At 41.2% G+C, this 20,306-nt stretch overlaps 1 protein-coding gene across 4 annotated transcripts in view; it reads left to right on the top strand.

Annotated features, from left to right (window-relative positions):
• The window catches only part of strn3 (striatin 3), a 139,175-nt gene extending 129,476 nt beyond the window's left edge, over positions 1-9,699 (top strand). For all 4 annotated transcript variants that reach the window (XM_033026992.1, XM_033026995.1, XM_033026993.1 and 1 more), the window contains 3 exons: positions 4,432-4,539; positions 4,621-4,707; positions 7,448-9,699. In XM_033026992.1, coding sequence (XP_032882883.1) covers positions 4,432-4,539; positions 4,621-4,707; positions 7,448-7,617 — 365 coding nt within the window. In that variant the 3' untranslated portion in view covers positions 7,618-9,699. The remainder of the gene's footprint in view (positions 1-4,431; positions 4,540-4,620; positions 4,708-7,447) is intronic.
• The last annotated feature ends 10,607 nt before the right edge of the window (positions 9,700-20,306 follow it).

Here is a 20,306-nt window from a genome sequence, read left to right as displayed (position 1 = left end):
TGGATAAATGTGAGGTTATCCACTTTGGTGGCAAAAACAGGAAAGTAGACTATTATCTGAATGGTGGCCGATTAGGAAAAGGGGAGATGCAACGAGACCTGAGTGTCATGGTACACCAGTCATTGAAAGTAGGAATGCAGGTGCAGCAGGCAGTGAAGAAAGCAAATGGTATGTTAGCATTCATAGCAAAAGGATTTGAGTATAAGAGCAGGGAGGTTCTACTGCAGTTGTACAGGGTCTTGGTGAGACCACACCTGGAGTATTGCGTACAGTTTTGGTCTCCTAATCTGAGGAAAGACATTCTTGCCATAGAGGGAGTACAGAGAAGGTTCACCAGACTGATTCCTGGGATGGCAGGACTTTCTTATGAAGAAAGACTGGATAGACTTGGCTTGTACACGCTGGAATTCAGAAGATTGAGGGGGGATCTTATAGAAACTTACAAAATTCTTAAGGGGTTGGACAGGCTAGATGCAGGAAGATTATTCCCGATGTTGGGGAAGTCCAGAACAAGGGGTCACAGTTTAAGGATAAGAGGGAAGTCTTTTAGGACCAAGATGAGAAAATCATTTTTTACACAGAGAGTGGTGAATCTGTGGAATTCTCTGCCACAGAAGGTAGTTGAGGCCAGTTCATTGGCTATATTTAGGAGAGAGTTAGATGTGGCCCTTGTGGCTAAAGGGATCAGGGGGTATGGAGAGAAGGCAGGGATGGGATACTGAGTTGGATGATCAGCCATGATCATATCGAATGGCGGTGCAGGCTCGAAGGGCCGAATGGCCTACTCCTGCACCTATTTTCTATGTTTCTATAACACTTTCTTGAAGTTATTCATTCTTCAGTGCAAATTGGAGGAATAGCACTTCATATTTTGCTTGGGTAGCTTACACCCCAGCGGTATGAACATTGACCTCTAACTTTTAAGTAGCCCTTGCTTTCCCTCTTTCTCCATCCTCTCCCCCTTCCCAGTTCTCTTACCAGGCTTACTGTCTCCGACTACATTTTATCTCTGTACCGCCTACTCCCCTGACATCAGTCTGAAAAAAGGTCTCGACCCGAAACGTCACCCATTCCTTCTCTCCAGAGATGCTGCCTGTCCTGCTGAGTTACTCCAGCATTTTGTGTCAATCGTCATTAAATTGACTCCTTTAATGCCCATTTTTCACCTATTCCACTTCTCGTTTCCTAATCTTGAAAGCATTAAGACTGAACATTTGAGTAAGGCTGTGTTTCTGATGCTATATTTTCAACCAATGTCTCATACTACATTTTGTTTAAAGTTTATTCGTATATAGCTTCTTTAAGTTATCATTTGTGGCTTCTCATTGAAATGCATAAGATTCTGAGTGGGCTTGACAAGATAGATGTAGAAAGAATATTTCCTCGTGGGGGAAACCTAAAGTTATGGACTTGCTCTAAGTTATGGACTGGTGGTGCTGGCTTGAAGAGCCGAATGGCCTACTGCCTACACCTATTGCCTATTGACAGATTCAGAATAAGAGGTTGCCCATTTAAAACTGATGATGAGGAATTTCATTTTAGAGTTTCTGAACTATTTGGAATTTTCTATTTGTGCTCCCTGGAAGGCTGAATCATTGAATATATGCAATTTCAAGATTGACAAATATTTGGTGTATGGGAAACTGGGAAACAAACCGGGCAGTAAGCTGAGGCGAAGAGTACTCTTATCACCATCTCCACAACCAACATTGTTTCCTAAAGGTTTAAATGGCTACTCCTGCTGCTTATTTCTTCCACTTTCTGTACTTTGATTGCCTTATTTGATCAACAAAAATTTGAAAAATTCAAAAAGCGTTCCAGTAATTCTGACCTCAGCAGGCAAAAGATTGAACCTAGTATCAAGGTCAAATTTCTTTAATTAATAAAAAAAATCCTGATTGTCAATAAGATATTCTCTGCTGTATGCACTAGCTTGGTTTTTGAATGCCTGCATTATTCAAGATCAGCGTAAAAGGGAGTTGAACAATGGAAATAAAAGCAGGAAGTTGCCTTTTCAGATAGTACAGAAACTCCAGTGAATAGATAAATGAGTCTAATATGATCAGTGCATTGCTTTGAAGATCCATGATCATCTTGGCTATAAAACGTCACATATGTTCATAATACTTTTAGTACTTTAGAGTAAAAGGGAGAAAAATAGTATTGTTGAAATGAGGCTGAGTACCCTACCCCTTCTGAAGCAACAGGTTGGGTCGGATTCCTCAATGCTTTATTGTTAATTGAGCTTTTTTTTTAATGAAATCGACAATCGATACTTGAATATTTTCTTAAGTTGACTATTTTATATTAGCTTTTTGAAATATGATAGCTTTGTATGTAGTCCAATACATGGCTTGGTTCATACCTTATTATTTTCATTATTTTGGAAGAGCAGGTTCCTTCAACATTTTGATGACAGTTTATGAATGAAAATATAAACAATGAAATAAATAATGTTTTTTAGCTGATTATCATTCTGTGGCTTCATGCAGATCAAATTTTATTTCTGCATTCACCAGTGCCCACTTTTGTCTTCTTTGTTTAGCTTCCCTTTTTCTCCTAACTTTGAACCCTGCAAGACACCTGAAATAGTCAGATTGTTTTTCCTTTCATTAATGAAGCGAGCAAAGGAAATACAATCTTGGTGCTAGGTCCGTTCTTCCACCTGTTAAAATATATCCCACTGTGATCTATAGTTACTTCTAGAAAGGGAGAGTTTTTTGCTGAAAACTTCATGTACAATTAAATCTTTCAAAAAATATATGATGATGATTTAGGATGCAAGTGGCGTTTTGTTTAATGATAAGGAAAGATTAAAACATCTGTATGGCTGATAGAGGTATAATGCAAACGATAGGCACAAAATGCTGGAGTAAATCAGCAGGTCAGGCTGCATCACTTCAGAAAGTGGATAGTTATAATGTAAGTTACATTATAATTTTCCTTTCGACGGGTACAATAAATAATTTACTTTTACACTTCTTGCACTTGTTGGTTTACCTTGTGCTTTTATAATACAAGTTTAAATAAACTAGCGTATTTCCAATGTCCAATTAATGACTTTGCTTGTTCTATTTTTACTCCTCCCCCATGCATGTAAATTTAGATTCCACATCATACACTGTTCCCCAAAAATAGATAGACAGATGGCTTGGATCAAGGCCAGCGTATCTCCAGGGAGGATTGAATAGTGCCATGGAAGCTTGCTGGTTTTCATTTCTCCCTATATAGAAATGTAGCTTTCCAAAATGGTCCGACTCCAATATCTGCCTTATAGTGTCAGCATGCTTATTTCATTGCCCACATGCTTTATGTGATTTTAATTATAGGATGTCATAATTTCATGTAACTAATTAAGCTATAACATAGAATTGAAGGCATAGCAGTGATGATGAGTGTCATGGCTTGACTTAATAGTAAGACAAATGCAGACAAATCTCAATGAGAAACAGTTATTGTGTGGTAAAGAACCAGTAGAAGTTCTATCTATTTATTTTAGTTCTTCAAATTGATTCTAATAACTATTTACTCATAAATAAACCTATAAACAAGGTTTTTAATTCATTGTGAAACTTGATCATCACTGGCAATGGATTTTGTGCTCATCCTCAGATGCCTTAAAAAGGTGGTGATGATGATGTGTCTTTTTGAACTGCTGGCGAATGTAGTGTTGTTGGGTAGAGGCTAAGATTTGGACCTAGCAATTATGAAGGACCAGTGATTTACTGCCACTTCAGGGTGATATGCAATCTGGAGGGGAATCTGCAGGTCATAGAAATCCTAAGCAACGGGTGCCTTTGTTCTTGTGGGGGGGGGGGGGGGGGGGGAGGAGGAACGAGGAGACACCAAGCTTGGGAGGTCCTGTCAAAGTGGCCCAGGTGAGTAAATGTAGAGCATTTTGTGAATGGTGCGCATTGAGGCGACTGTGCCAGTGATGGTATGAATGTTTACAGTGATGGATCAGATGACAGTCCCCCAGGCAGCTATTTTCTCGATCACCTTGAGCTTCTTGAATAGTGTGGGTACTGAATTCATCCAAGCAAATGGAGAAAATTCCATCATGTTCCTGACTTTGCCTTGTGGATGGTGAAAGGGTCTTGTGGAACCTTGGCCTGAATGTTGTCTAGGTCTTACTCCACGTAGACACCGAATCCTTCATTTGCTGAGGAGTTATTAATGGAATTTAACATTTGTGCATTCTTCAAATATCCTTGCTTCTGACCTTATGATGGTAGGAAAGTCATCAAGATAGTGCTTAATTTTCAGAACTGCATGGCTTAGATTAAATTGTACCTTTTCCATTTTATATTAACTTAATTCTCTGGGAATTCTAGATATGACACAGCAGTAGCTTACAGTAGTTTGATATGATTAGAATTATGTTTTGATTTGAATAATTTTATCAAATTTTCCCTTGCTTTCTGTTCACAGTGTCTCCTCTAGCGAATCAAATAAATAGAGTTGTCAGTCATCCCACATTGCCCGTTACTATCACGGCTCATGAAGATAGGCATATTAAGTTTTTTGATAATAAAACAGGTGAGTGATTGAAAGTATCAAGATTTATAATGTACAATTACAAATGAATCTAGCTGACTTCTGCTTTGTTCATTTATTTAGGTAAACTGATCCATGCTATGGTGGCTCACCTGGATGCTGTTACTAGTTTAGCAGTGGATCCTAATGGAATCTACTTAATGTCAGGAAGTATGTAGCTCCTTTCTGTAATAGAAAATGTGTTCTTGAATGTTAAGATATATTAATTTAATTTACTAGACCATAGCTAATTTTTTCAAATCAAGGATTAAATAAAACAGATTATACATAGTCATACATATAGGCCCTTCCTTGGGCCCAACTTGCCCACGCTGACAACACTAGTTGCACCTACCGGCATTTGGCCCATATCTCTCTAAATTTATCCTATCCATGTACCTGTTTAAATATTTCTTAAATGTTGCAATAGTACCTGCTTCATCTATCTCCTCCGGCAGCTCGTTCCATACACCTACCACCTTCTGTAAAATCGTTCTCTCCTCACCTGAAACCTATGTCCTCTGGTCCTCGATTCCCCTACTCTGGGACCATACAATAGGGGTCCCCCTCTTCCATCATAGATGAGGTCCTCACAAGGGTCTCTTCGATATCCCGCAGCTTCGCTCTTACTCCCCCTCTCCCCAGTCGCAACAGGGACAGAGACCCTCTAGTCCTCACCTTTCACCCCAGCAGACATCACATACAGCACATAATCCTCCGACATTTTCGCTACCTCCATCGGGATCCCACCACTAGCCACATCTTCACATCTCCACCCCTTTCTGCTTTCCACAGAGACGGTTCCCTCCGCAACTCCCTGGTTAACTCTTCCTCTCCCACCCAAACCACCCCCTTCCCAGGTACTTTCCCCTGCAACCGCAGGAGATGCAACACCCCTCCCGATAGCTCCTACCCCAATGCCGTCCAAGGACCCCGACAGTCTTTTCAGGTGAGACAGAGGTTCACTTACACCGACTATAACCTCATCTACTGTATCCACTGTTCTTGGTGTAGACTCCTATATATCGGCCAGACCCAGCGCAGGCTCAGCGATCCTTTCGCTGAACTCCTCCACTCAATCTGCCTAAACCTACCTGATCTTCCGGGTGCTCAACACTTTAACCTCCCCTCCCATTACCACACTGACCTTTCCGTCACATTGGCCCTGTGACACTTCATATTTCGCTTGGGCAGCTTACACCCCAGCGGTATGAATATTGACCTCTAACTTCAAGTAACCCTTGCTTACCCTCTCTCCTTCCCTCCCCTTTCTTAGATCTCGGACCAGGCTGACTGTCCCCCTGATTGAATTTTATCCCTGTTTGCTTCATTGTCAATCTTTTCAAGCTAACAATGATCTATTTTACATTTTCATTGATATCTTATTTGATGTTTTGTTTTCACATCTTACCCTTCCTTGTCTCTGTGTCTCCCTCTCCCCTGACAGTCTGAAGAAGGGTCTCGACCCAAAACGTGACTCATTCCTTCAATCCAGAGATGCTGCCTGTCCTGCTGTTACTCCAGCATTTTGAGTCAATCTTTGGTGTAAACCAGCATCTGCAGTTCCTTCCTACACAAAACTATACTAATACACAATAATATTCTACTTAGTAATGTCATTTTCAAGACCCTTAGTATTTATAAGACATATTGAATAATTGCCGTGTTCATCTGTATAGTTTACTATTGTCACAAGTATCATGGTACAGTGAAACACTGTTTGCTGTGTGCTATCCAGTCAAAGAAAAGGCTTTGCGTGATTACGGGACGACAGATGGCACAATGGGCTAAGTGTTCGGCTGGCAACCGGAAGGTAGCTGGTTCGAATCCCGCTTGGAGTGCATACTGTCGTTGTGTCCTTGGGCAAGACACTTCACCCACCTTTGCCTGTGTGTGTCCTTGGGCAAGACACTTCACCCACCTTTGCCTGTGTGTGTGGATGTAATTATGTGAAGCACTTTGGGGTCAATGCAAGTTGACTAAAAATGTGCTATATAAATAAAGACATTATTATTTATTATTATATTCAAGCCGTCCACAGTGTGCACACAAGGTCATAAGTGATAGTAGAATTAGACCATTTGGCCCATCGTCTACCCCACCATTCAATCATGGCTGATCGATCTCTCCCTCCTAACCACATTCTCCTGCCTTCTCCCCATAACCTCTGACACCTGTACAAATGAAGAATCTATCTATCTCTGCCTTAAAAATATCCACTGACGGTCTCCACAGCCTTATGTGGCAATGAATTCCACAGATTCACCACCCTCTGACCAAATAAAAGAACGTTCTTTAATTCTGAGGCTATGACCACTAGTCCTAGACTTTCCCATTAGTGGAAACATCCTCTCCACATCCACTCTATCTAAGCCTTTCATTATTCTGTATGTTTCAATGAGGTCCCCCCCCCCCCATTCTTCTAAACTCCAGTGAATACAGGCCCAGTGCTGACAAACGCTCATGATAGGTTAACCTACTAACTCCTGGGATCATTCTTGTCAACCTCCTCTGGAACCTCTACAGAGCCAGCACATCCTTCCTCGGATATGGTGCCCAAAATTGCTAACAATATTCCAAATGCGGCCTTACCAATGCCTTATAGAGCCTCAGCATTACATTCCATAAAGGGTAAAAGGGTACAACGTATTGTGCAAGATAATGTTCAAAAGTCTCCAATCAGGTAGTTGGAAGGTCAGGTCAGTACTCTAGCTGGTGAGAGGGTGGTTCTAGTGCCTGATAACAGCTGGGAAGAAACTGTCTTTGTATGGAAATGTCTTTACTTTAGCTTTGGTTATATTGGATCAAAATGTTGTAATAAGCTTGCAAAAAAGAAATGTTAATATGTTCAGTAATTGGACTTGAACTCTTCTACTGTAATGCAGATTTTCTATATTCAATTTTGTACCAGGTCATGATTGTTCTATTCGCCTATGGAACTTGGATAGCAAGACATGTGTTCAAGAAATTACTGCCCATCGAAAGAAATGTGATGAATCTATTTATGATGTAGCCTTCCATCCATCAAAGGCCTATATTGCTTGTGCAGGAGCAGATGCCCTCGCAAAGGTGTTTGTTTAACAATTGCTAGAACGTGTTTGCCCCAAAGTAGCAGGTGAGCTGGAAATACAGGAATTGCTTCACTGCCATTAGTTGCCCGGTTATCATACAACACTAAGTACTGGCCTGTTCTCCCTGGGCAGTGATATCCAGGCACTCTGTTAAGGGACAGTGCATACTGATCCAAGAAGCACCAGATCCTTGAATAACGTCAGGCTGACTGATTTTAATTACTGTAATTAAAAAAAGAAACAAACCAGTATTTGTAGCCTTGACTGGATTTAAACTGAGCTAATTTACTGTTATGTAGGTGTATTCAAAGTCTTGTGGAATTTATTCTTGCAGCAGTAAATAATTCGGGCTCATATCCTGCCTTATGGTAAGGACTATGGTACAGTGGTGGACAACAAGCTTAAAATGGAACCATAGAGTGTCATCCTTCAATTCCTTTATCAGTTTTCCACCACCAAACATACCTTTAAGCAACTTACAGCATTATAAAGAAAATAGAAATTAAATATATTTTAACCTTAGTTTTACAGTATTTTTGACAGGATGTCTAGTTTTTATATGTCTTTTGTATAATTTTCCTGTCAGAATAATGCTCCAAACAGGGTTAATATTATGTTTCATTGGCTCAAGACCACATTGAAACGTCACTGATCCACTATTATGTAACTGCATCGTTCCCTTGCGCCATTAAATGAAACAAAATCCTCAGTGAATCCTTCCACGTGGATGCTATTTTAACATCAGTGTAAAAGCTAATTAAGAGTAATCATTGAAAACTGTAAAATGTGTTGGAATTAAACACAGAGGGTTTAACACCCATAATTAACTCTGTTAAATAAAATTGCAGCATCCTATCACTATGTGATATTTTGTACATCTTATTGTATTTACAAGTTTATTTATCGAGGGTTAACCATCTTAATGCTATTGGCCTACTGTTATTTATTTCACTTTTCTGTTGGTCTTTATATCCTTCATGTATTGTGTGTTAACGGGCCTTGTATATCTTTGTCTAACATGGAACTCTTGCAGAAAACTAGCAAGCTCTAAATATAGGTTTAAAGTGGAACACTGTTTATATCACAGCCCAGGATTTCTTGTCAGAATACTTGCTTTAGGGGCTTACCCTAACTCCATGAAACTGAACAATTTGTGTGAAATCCGGAGTGAAAAGATTTTATTTTGGATTAAAAATATAGAAAACTAAAATGGCCAAATCAAGATTCAGAAAGCTGCTGTATTTGAAATAGCTATCCCAGATTTTCAAAGTGCTTCAGTTAATGGTGTAACTAAAGATTTTGTTTGTGTAATGCATGATTAATACAATAAAGTATTTTTTCTAGTCTTCCACAAAGATTTCTGATGAGTTTGCAAGTTCTGATGAGTTTTGTAAGGTTTTTTTGTTTTACAATACATGATTAAGTAAATTTGTAAGATTGTACCACATAGCTAAAATACAGTTGTTTAAAAGTAATGTATATAAAATGCATATAATAAATATTAAATGGTGTACCTGTAAATTAGTGTTTGTTATTACATTACTTGAGTTGTATAGCTTCAAAAATGCCGCCTTAGTATTTTGTGGAATTCAGAGTATCCTTAATTATCCTAATGATGTAAAATAAGATTATGTTGAAAATATGTCCCTTCTTTTATCATTTATCAATTTAGAAAAGGGATTTGGAAATAAAAAAATATATCTTCTGGGTGAAACTGCATTTTCTTTTATGTTCGTTGGCTAAGTATTGTAATTTTCTATCTAATTGTTGGAGGTCGAGGACAGATGTCATTAAATCAGAATCTTTTACATTGTGATTTAAAACACACAAATCTCCAATTTTCCAAAAGCATTGGAGACTTTTTCAATGCATGTAATTAATGTGTATTTTTTCAGTAAGTAGAAATGATGTGGATTTAGATTTGGGTGCATAATCAAATGCAAAGAGTTTGTTTCACTGTGAAACGGCCTATAAATATCTTCAAGACAGTTAGTATATTTTGAAGATGAATGTAAATTACTTGAAATTTCAAGTAAGAATATGAAATGATGCATTTTGTGATGAAGAATAAAGAGATAATTTGTACATTAAATGATTAAAAACCTTTTTGAAATTTCAGAAGGAACGAGAAAATCCTCCAGCATTTAATGGGATTGATAAGGTAAATAAGAAGTATTAGAATACAAAGGAATAGACTAGGTACAGCTACACAAAGTCTTGGTTAATCTATAAATAAATACTCTCCACTGTTCTGAGACCACACTTTGGGAAGAATACTTTGCCTTTGAGAGGAAGTACAATGTAATTCTTCTATAATGATAACAACTCTGAGATTTACATCATCAGTTGACACAAAATAGAGTTGTAATTATGAAGTTTTCAAGGTATTAAGTGAAGGCTAAGAATTAAAACTTTTTCTTCTGATTTTGATATCTAGCGTGAATTTTGTGGAGCCAGGTTTTAGGATAGTGACTTCAAGAAACTCTTCTAGATACACAAGATGGTGGAAGTATAGAACTCCCCTGAAAATGGTAGTTAATGTCACATCAATTGTTAATTTTAATTGTGAGAATACTTTTTGTAGATACCTATTACTAACAAGGAACGTGGTGTTATGTTGCAGAGTGGCCAAGATCACGTTGAATGTTGAAAACGGTTCGAGTGGCTCGATTTCAAGTTTTTATTGGTGGTTTCCAGAATGTAGTTGTTGGGGAAATTGGTAATATGATGACAAATGTAAAGAGGAAATGTTGTACACTTGGAATATTAGTTAAAGCCTGATAAACAATCAGAGACAAGACGCTGGAGTACCTCAGCAGGTCAGGCAACATCTCTGGATAGAATATGGATAGGTGACATTTTGGATTGAGACCCTTCTGTTGGAAGTTTTTTTTTTGCCAATGGTAGGATTATAGAACTTTGATTTAATCTAATGCTTACCTCTGCCACTAGTATGTTGTTTCTGCTGCTCAACATGAGTTGTAGCTCCAAGTTTGGTACCTGATATTAAGAATGCTTGTTGCTGCCACTTATGTGTTTTTGTTTTAACATGTTTCAGTGAAGTAACCTTGATCCACTGGCCTTGCTAATGGTAATTTAACAATATTGTGATTGTGGTCAGGCAAAGATCTACTGCCCATAGACCTCATCTCCTAGTCAATGCTCGGTTTGCAGCTATGACATCCTCTTCTGAATCTATTTTGTTTTATGTAATGGCATCCTACCATGTCATGAATGAGAAGAGGAATTCATGGGGGTTGTGCAGTGGTCACCTCTATCAAAATTATTTTGGTCAGGTGCTTTATGAAAGGCATATTGAAAAGCATACAGTCGAATGGATCGTTCTTTTATGTTGGCTCCCTCATCATGGCTGCACAACTGGCCTAGTGACTTTGTGCCTTCAGGATTTAATTGTTGTCTGTCACCAGTAATGGTTTGGTTTAGTTTATTGTCACGTGTACTGAGATACAGTGAAAAGCTTTTGTTGCGTGCTATTCAGTTAGCAAAAAGACTACGCATGATTACAATCAAGCCATCCACAATGTACAGAATCAGGATAACGGGAATAATGGTTAGTACAAGATAAAGTTTAGTATAGTCCGAGGATCTCTAGTGTGGTGGATAATAGCTCAGGACCTCTTTCTGGTTGGTGGTAGGATAGTTCAGTTACCTGACAGCAGCTGGGAAGAAACTGTCCATGAGTCTGGAGGTTTAAGGGGCTTTCTTATTTTTGTCTGCTACAGAAATCTCATGATATCATCTGACTACCTAAGATATCAATGTACACCAATGAATGCTGGAAAGTTGATTTATATGAAAATGCTTTAAAAAAAACATCAGGTCATTCGGCATCTGAAAAAAGAAAAAAGATTGATTGAGGTTCGTACCTAAATATTCATTGTTCTATCAGTAGTACATTGTGGCTGCAGTGTGTGCCATTTACGAGATGCATTGCAGGTCCTTCAGCAGATCCTCCCAAACTTGTGGCTTCTCCCAGGTACACAGAAATGCTGGAGAAACTCAGTGGGTGCAGCATCTGCAGCTCCTTCTTAAACACATTGTGGCTTCTCCCATCCTGAAAGACAGTTCCATAATCCTGCATTTAGCTTCCTGACTGGGGAATATATTGCCATTACTGGATCAAAGTTCTGGAACTTATCAATAATGCTTGTCAAAGAGAAAGTGAGTACTTTCACCATAGGCTGCAGCTGTTCAAGAAAACAGTGAGCCGCAACTTCTTAAGGACAATGTTCTCACCTCATCAACAAGTAAAAACAATCCCATTCAAACTCAAAATATTGACGTGCCTCCTTTTACATGTTGATAGACCTAATATGTAGTTCCACAATTTGTTTAGAAAAGTTTTAATAGAAATGAATGTTTGCCACTTATGATTTGAACAGTGTAGTCATTCTGTTTTTAAGCCATAATTTTAAGAGTTCAAACTATTTCGATATTTGAGTAGAAAATGAATTCTCAAGTGTAATTCAACCATTGCTTTAATTTTGTTTACACAACACTATCTCTGCAAACCTAAATCCAGTAAAGCTTAATATTAAATGAAAGGTAGACTAATATTTCATGGCTTTGTTCTTGTTGGTAAATGCTTGCTGTTTTGAACAAAAACACTGACTTTATCTGTTTAAATGGAAGTAGGTCAGGACTTCTGTGGTTGTATCGTCCTGGATTTAAGGATTTAAAATACTAAATTCACTATTTTAGTCCTCTGTTGCATTCTATGTGATCCAAGGTTACACATGGTGCAGGATCAAGCATCCAAACATTTCAATAATTATTGTAGTTAATAATTATTGTAGCTGCAAATATAAAGGAGAAGGTAAGTTCATAGTTTCAAACAATGTGGCTTATTTCCACGTTTTACTACTTTTAATTAAAAATAATTATTTATTATCTTTGTAATGGTTTCTAAATGACTGTGGCATTCTGAGATATTTGAAAATTACTGTAAAGCTTTGACAGCTGACAAAGCTGTGAAAAGACTTTTAGGTGTCTCGCAGCATGCTTTCCTAGGTGAGCCAGTGGAGGCTCTGACACAGTGAAGGTTAGACTGCTGGAGTCAGAGACATTGTAGACCAGCAGAGGGTCTCCCTTGCAACCGGACCAGTTATCTTTCTAGTTGGAGCCACCGTGAGCGGCAATTGCAGGCAGAGGGCCTGTGTCAGCTTGATTTGACCCATGCCGGTACTTAATAATAATAAGAATAATAATATCTTTTATTGTCATTGCACATCAGTGCAACGAGATTTAGTATGCAGCTTCCAACCGATGTAAAAGAAAAGTAAAATAAATAAATAAGCTGTGTGACGTGACCATCCGAGGGAGACAGTCCAGGGGGGATGGGGGGCACTCAGCAGGGCCGGTTCAGAGCCGCTATAGCTCTGGGAATAAAGCTGTTTCTGAGTCTGGAGGTTCGGGCGTAGAAGGCCTTGTAACGTCTGCCGGAGGGAAGTAGTTCGAACAGTCTGTTACAAGGGTGTGAGGAGTCTTTATGGATGCTGACGGCCTTCCTGAGGCACCATGTGTGGTAGATGCCCTCCAAGGCTGGTAGCTGTGTCCCAATAATCCTCTGTGCTCTGTGGACGACGCGCTGAAGAGCTCTACTCTCCGCCTCCATGCAGCTGAGATACCACACAGAGATGCCATACGTTAATATGCTCTCTGTGGTGCAGCGGTAGAACGTTGTCAGCAGCTGTTGGGGCAGACCAGTCTTTTTTAATGTCCTCAGGAAGAACAGTCATTGCTGTGCCTTCTTGACCAGCGCAGCGGTGTTGGTGGACCATGTGAGGTCCTCTGAAATGTGAGTGCCCAGAAACTTAAAGCTGGACACTCTCTCCACACTTTCCCCGTAAATGGAGATTGGGGCGTATTCTCCATTATGGGACCTCCTGAAGTCAATAATCAGCTCCTTGGTCTTGGAGGTGTTTAATGACAAGTTGTTACGTGCGCACCAGTCCACCAACCTTATTAAATACCTTATTTAAAATTTGAACTTGATTTGGTCATATCAGAGATCAATGGAGACAAATATTCAACACATTGCTTATGTCATATACTACTTTTGATCATACAACACCGTGCAAATCTTTGTTCATTGAAGTGGTGGCACGGGGAACTGATAAGATGCCTTTGAAATGTGTCTACTAATTGATAAGAGAGCCAACCAACTGATAAGAGACAAGCTCAGACTCGTCCTGTAGTGATGTACATTGGCTGCATCCTGTGACCGTGACTAACATCTTTGGAATGTGACTAAGTGACACACGGTATACAACACCATGCAAATCTTTGTTCATTGAAGTGGTGGCGCGGGGAAGTCAAGTGTCTGTTGCTAACTTGACTGGTGTATCCCCGTCACTCCCTGATGATCAGTAAAGGTAAAAGATTTACCTAACGTTTTTGTGAGTTGTCTGTGTTTTAAGTAGTGAACCTTATCAAGGGTAGCTAAGGAAAGAGCAGCCTCCATGGGACCAAAGCGGTAATTTATGTGTGAAGTCAAGGGATATGAGTCGGGTTTTAAATAAATACTTCTCATTGGCAAATGCCAGGAAGAAGGATTCGGAAGCTAAAGTGTTAAAGGAAGGCTGGATGGATAAAAAGAGAAGACGTATAACAGCAAAGATGAACGGGAAGCCAGAGGATTGGGAAACTTTTAAAGATCAACAGAAGGAAACTAAAAAGGCAATACGGGGAGATGAAGTATGAAGGTAAACTAGCCAAGAATATAAAGGAGGATAGTAGAAGCTTCTTGAGGTATGTGAAGAGAAAAACATAAGTTGACAAATGTGGGTCCCTTGAAGACAGAAACAGATGAATTTATTATGGGGACAAGGAAATGGCAGACGAGATGAACAGGTACTTTGGTTCTGTCTTCACTAAGGCAGACACAAACAATCTCACAGATGTACTAGGGGACAGAGGACCTAGGGTGTTGGAGGAACTGAAGGAAATTCACATTAAGTAGGAAATGGTTTTGGGTAGACTGATGGGACTGAAGGCTGATAAATCCCCAGGGCCTGATGGTCTGCATCCCAGGGTACTCAAAGAGGTGGCTCTAGAAATTGTGGATGCATTGGTGATCATTTTCCAATGTTCTAGATTCAAATTCAAATGGTGACTCAAGTTTCACTGTACCTTAATTGGTACATGTGACAATTAAATTGAATCTTGAATTCTGGATCAGTTCCTGTGGATTGGAGGGTAGCTAATATTATCCCACTTTTCAAGAAAGTTGGGAGAGAGAAAGCAGGGAATTATAGACCAGTTAGCCTGACATCGGTGGTGGGGAAGATTCTGGAGTCGATTATCAAAGATGTAATAGCATTTGGATATCTGTAACATGATCGGTCCAAGTCAGCATGGATTTACGAAGAGGATTGACAAATCTTCTGGAATTTTTTGAGGATGTTATTGCAAAGTACTATTAAGTCATTATATATCATAACAAGTACTTTAATTTAGATACATACAGTAACCATTGAAATGTGTACTTCAGGCTCGGAGTCATGTTGAACTAACCCAACATGGCTGCCCGCATTCCACCAGGTGGTAGTGTGGAAACTTGACCTGAATTATGGATCAGGTCAGCAGCAAAACCAGACACGGATCAAATCAGCAATACTGTTTGATCTACATCCCCCTTCTTAGGCTTTTGCCCGGAGGGCAAACATAAAGCATGCAGAAGTAATATGTATATAAAGTAAAACAATGGAGGATATATAGCAAGTAATATGTAACGTTGATTATAGTTAGAGTCCAAGATCTGCATCTAGACATAATCCCAGTATCTATACCATTTAATACCATCATCCATTCCAAGCTGGTTACCAAGCTCACTGAACTGGGCCTCTGCGCATCCCTCTGCAATTGGATCCTCGACTTCCTCATCCACAGACCACAGTCTGTTTGAATTGGCGGAAACACTTCATCCTCAGTAACATTTAGTATGGGAGCACCTCAAGGCTGCGTGCTCAGCCCGCTGCTTTACTCACTCTATACCTATGACTGCGTAGCCGGACATAGTGCGAATTCCATCATCAAGTTCGCCGACGGACACCACTGTAGTTGGACGAATCACAGATGGGGATGAGTCAGAGTATACGTGAGATACACTGACTGACCAAATGGTGCCAGCACAACAACCTGGCTCTTAACATCAGTAAGACCAAGGAACTGATTGTGGAGTTTGGTAGGGGAAAGATGAGGACCCACAATCCTGTTCACATCAATGGGACGATGGTGGAGAGGGTCAAAACTTCAAATTCCTGGGCATGCCCATTTCCAAAGAGCTTTCCTGGACCCAGCACCGATGTAATTATAAAGAAGGTACATCAGCGACTCCATTTCCTGAGAAGATTCGGCATGTCAAAGAGGATTCTCCTAAACTTCTACAGGTGCATGGTAGAGAGCATTCTGACTGGTTGCATCATGGCCTGGTTCGGAAACTTGAACGTCCAGGAGCGGAAAAGACTACAAAAAGTTGTGACCTCTGCCCAGTCCATCACCGGCTTTGACTTCCCCACCGTCGAAGGGATCTATCGTAGTCGTTGCCTCAAAGGCAGCCAAAATCATCAAAGGCCCACACCATCCTGGCCACACACTCATTTCACCATTGCCATCAGGAAAAAGGTACAGGAGCCTGAGAACTGACGTCCAGGTTCAGGAACAGCTTCTTCCCTACAGCCATCAGGCTATTAAACACAAAAATTAATAAACTCTGAGCTCTGAACTGCAAAAGACTATATTATTATTATTGCACTATATTTGTTATTTATTGAACTTCCTCTTTTTTTCTCTTCCCCGGTTATGTACTATATTTACATATTCACATATTCTGTTGTGCTGCAGCAAGTAAGAATTTAATTGTCCCATCCAGGACATATGACAATAAAACATTCTTGACTAGCCACAGGCTTGCTGATCCATCTTGCACGCGTACCCCTCAGCCGTACCCTCACAGGAGATGTCTCCACAGGCACGGCCTCCATTGGTAGTTTCTTAGCAGGCGACGACTCAACCAGCACAGGTTTTGCAGGGGATTTGTCAACGGGCTTTACGTGGGTCTCCATCATCAGCACCAGCCCCATTGGCAGTCCTTTTGTGGGTGCAGAATCAAAGTCCTGATCCCGGAACTGCTCGCCGTCTGCTGTCAGATAATCGTTTCTGTTCTCTGTCCATAGCACATCATCTGGCTCACCTGCATAATCATACTGAACCTGCCTCAATGGCACCGGCTCATTTACTGGCAGAAGATGTTGTTGTTTTCATCTGTAGAGACCTCCACCAGATTGAATCAATTAAGACCTTGGTTCCGGACATTCCTCCTTGACCGTGCCTATACGGTCATACCCCTTCTGGGTTTGGAGATGGACCACCTGGCCCTCCGACAATGGTTGGAGAGGATAACTATAATGGTCGTAGTATGCCTTCTGTGTCAGTTTTACGATGCAGACGCGCCCAAACCACCTCGGACTCGCAGACTTGGGGCTGTTGCAGCTGCTTCGAGACTGGAAGAATAGTCCTGGTCTGTCTGTACATGAGTCGCGGAGCCGGCGAACCGAGTGTGGGATCACGTGGAATGCTGCAGAGATTGAGAAGATCCAAAAACAAGTCTGACCCGGCCCTGCTGGACTTCTCCATGAGTTCCTTTGCACTGCGGACAGCTCACTCAGCCAGCCCATTCGATTGGAGGTACTCTGGACTGCTGATGTTGTGCTTAAAGTCCCATTCCTTTGCAAAGTCCTTAAAACGCTGGCTTGTGAATTGGACACCATTGTCAGACATGCTGGTTTGAGGTACCCCATGGACCGAAAAATGCCTCGCAAGTTTTTTGACGACCACCGCAGTGGAAGCTGTGGAGAGCAGATCGATCTCAAACCACGGAGTAAGAGTCAACCAGGACCAAGTATTGGTTGCCACCATAGACCACGGCCTCAGAAACCGGTGCTGCCAAAGGGGCTCTTTCTGTTGATGTGGAGCCATGCTTGTTGAACACAGCGTATGACCACCCTCTGGCGTATTTAATCAGACATGGCAGGCCAGAAAAACATGTCCGCAATCCTGCAATAACTCTTGATAGAGCTATCGCGATCTGTGAGACTTATGAGCTGTCGATTTGCAATGCTCAAACGCACACTCAAACACAACATTCCAGCATGGTAGTAGTGTACATTCCTGTATAGGGGTTGGTAGTGTGCTAGCTCCGTTTCCAAGGCAACGAAGGCAGCAGCAGATGGCACTACAAGGTCAGCTTGGGAGCACTCGGACCTTATCCCTCAGTCAACCAAGACAAGAATTAACAAGGCAGAGACAGCTTAATTATCCTGCAGCTCGTTTTATTCAAGAATGTAACAACTGTGATGGGGGGCACTTGGCTAAGAGAGAGAAGTGCCCTGCCTTTGGTCAAGTTTGCCATGGGTGCAAGAGACTAAACCATTTCTGAAGATGTTACAGATCCCGACCTAACAGAGAGCAGATAAAGGAGCCCATAAATTTGCTGCAGGCTGAGCCCCTGTCAGATTTGTCCGATAGCAACATGGACGAGAGGCCAAAGGTCAATGGAATCATAAAATGTGCAGATTAGTGTGCCGATGGCCTCCGTAACAGTAAACAATAAAGTGACCGAGATGAAAATCGACACTGGAGCAAAATGCAATGTTTTATCTCGGGAACAGTTTAATCCTCTGAGGAAGGCAGAGCTATTAAAACCCAACAATGTTACTCTTCTCGCATATGGAGGAAGCGAGGTCAACATGGTCGGCATTATAAAGCTATAATGCCACCTAGGGGATCAACCATACAGGTTGCGATTCTATGTCGTTGACCGCAATGTTATTCCACTTTTCGGCTATGATGCCTGCAAAGATATGGGACTGGTTACCTTCAGCAAGGCCGTGCATCAACTAACTCCAGTTCCAGATTCTACACAGCGTATTCTCATGGATTACCATAATCTTTTCACTGAAAAACTAGGCAAGCTACCAATAACTTACTCTATGTCTTTAGACCCGGAGATGCGTCCTGTGGTTCGTCCTGCTCAGCATCTACCTATTGCCATGAGAGACCGGGTCAAAGCCGAACTGGACAGGATGGTGGCATTGGGAGTCATCAAGTCTGTTTCAGAACCCACGGACTGGATGTCCTCGATGGTGGCTGCTACAAAGAAGAATAAAGTCAAGTCAAGTCAAGTCAAGTGAGTTTATTGTCATGTGTCCCTGTATAGGACAATGAAATTCTTGCTTTGCTTAAGCACACAGAAAATAGTAGGCATTTACTACAAAACAGATAAATGTGTCCATATACCATGATATAAATATATACACACATGAATAAATAAACTGATAAAGTGCAAATAGCAGAAAGTGGTTATTAATAATCAGAGTTTTGTTCGAGCCAGGTTTAATAGCCTGATGGCTGTGGGGAAGTAGCTATTCCTGAACCTGGTTGTTGCAGTCTTCAGGCTCCTGTACCTTCTACCTGAAGGTAGCAGGGAGATGAGTGTGTGGCCAGGATGGTGTGGGTCTTTGATGATACTGCCAGCCTTTTTGAGGCAGCGACTGCGCTAAATCCCCTCGATGGAAGGAAGGTCAGAGCCGATGATGGAATGGGCAGTGTTTACTACTTTTTGTAGTCTTTTCCTCTCCAGGGCGCTCAAATTGCCGAACCAAGCCACGATACAACCGGTCAGCATGCTCTCTACTGTGCACCTGTAGAAGTTAGAGAGAGTCTTCCTCCTCCATGGTACGCATGGGGTGATGAGGACTTTTGAGTGCTGTGTTCAGGTCCCTCGGATTATTACATATACAAATCTCAAATAGGAGATTTGTATATATAATAATCCGAGGGACCTGAGCACAGCACTCAAAAGGCCTCATCACCCCATGCATACCGTGGAGGAGGTAGCTGCCCACATGGGTAAGCCAACGGTATTCTCTGTATTAGACGCCAAGAGCTCCTTCTGGCAGATTCCCCTGGATCATGCATCATCTATGCGTACCACCTTCATCATTGCTTTCGGCCGCTACAGATTTTTGCGCATGCCGTTTGGTATCAGTTCAGCCAGTGAGGTGTTTCAGCGCTCTATGGAGCAACTGTTTGATGGATACCCTTGTGCTATCATCGCCGGCGATACCATTGTTAGTGGCAAAGATATGGAACAACATGATGTCAATTTGAAGAAGGTACTCGAGCGTGCAAGGGAAGTGAACTTAAAACTGAATCCCCAAAAATGTCGGTTCCGTGTTAACCAGGAGAGCTACGTGGGGCATATATTCACGGCTGATGGTCTCCAGCTGGATCCTTCTAAGACTGTGGCTGTTAGTGAAATGTCCACACCCACTGATGTTGCAGGCCTGCAGAGATTTCTGGGCATGGTTAATTACCTCGGAAAATTTGTTCCTAACTTCAGCGAGATCTTGACTCCCCTGCGGCAGCTTATTCACAAGGACAATGCCTGGACATGGCACGAACAGCAGCAACATGCTTTTGACACTCTAAAACGTCAGAGGTCACGCCCACCTACCCTGGCTTATTACGATGTCAACAAACCTGTTACTTTGACCTGTGATGCATCCCAGTATGGCCTCGGTGCAGCATGTCTGCAGGATGAGCAGCCTGTTACTTATGCTTCCAGGACGATGAAGGACTACGGAGCTAGCACGCTATCAACCCGTATACTGGAAT

The sequence above is a fragment of the Amblyraja radiata genome, chromosome 9, assembly GCF_010909765.2.
Source record: "Amblyraja radiata isolate CabotCenter1 chromosome 9, sAmbRad1.1.pri, whole genome shotgun sequence".
NCBI classification, from domain to species: domain Eukaryota; kingdom Metazoa; phylum Chordata; class Chondrichthyes; order Rajiformes; family Rajidae; genus Amblyraja; species Amblyraja radiata.
This window is presented reverse-complemented; position numbering and strand designations above follow the sequence as displayed.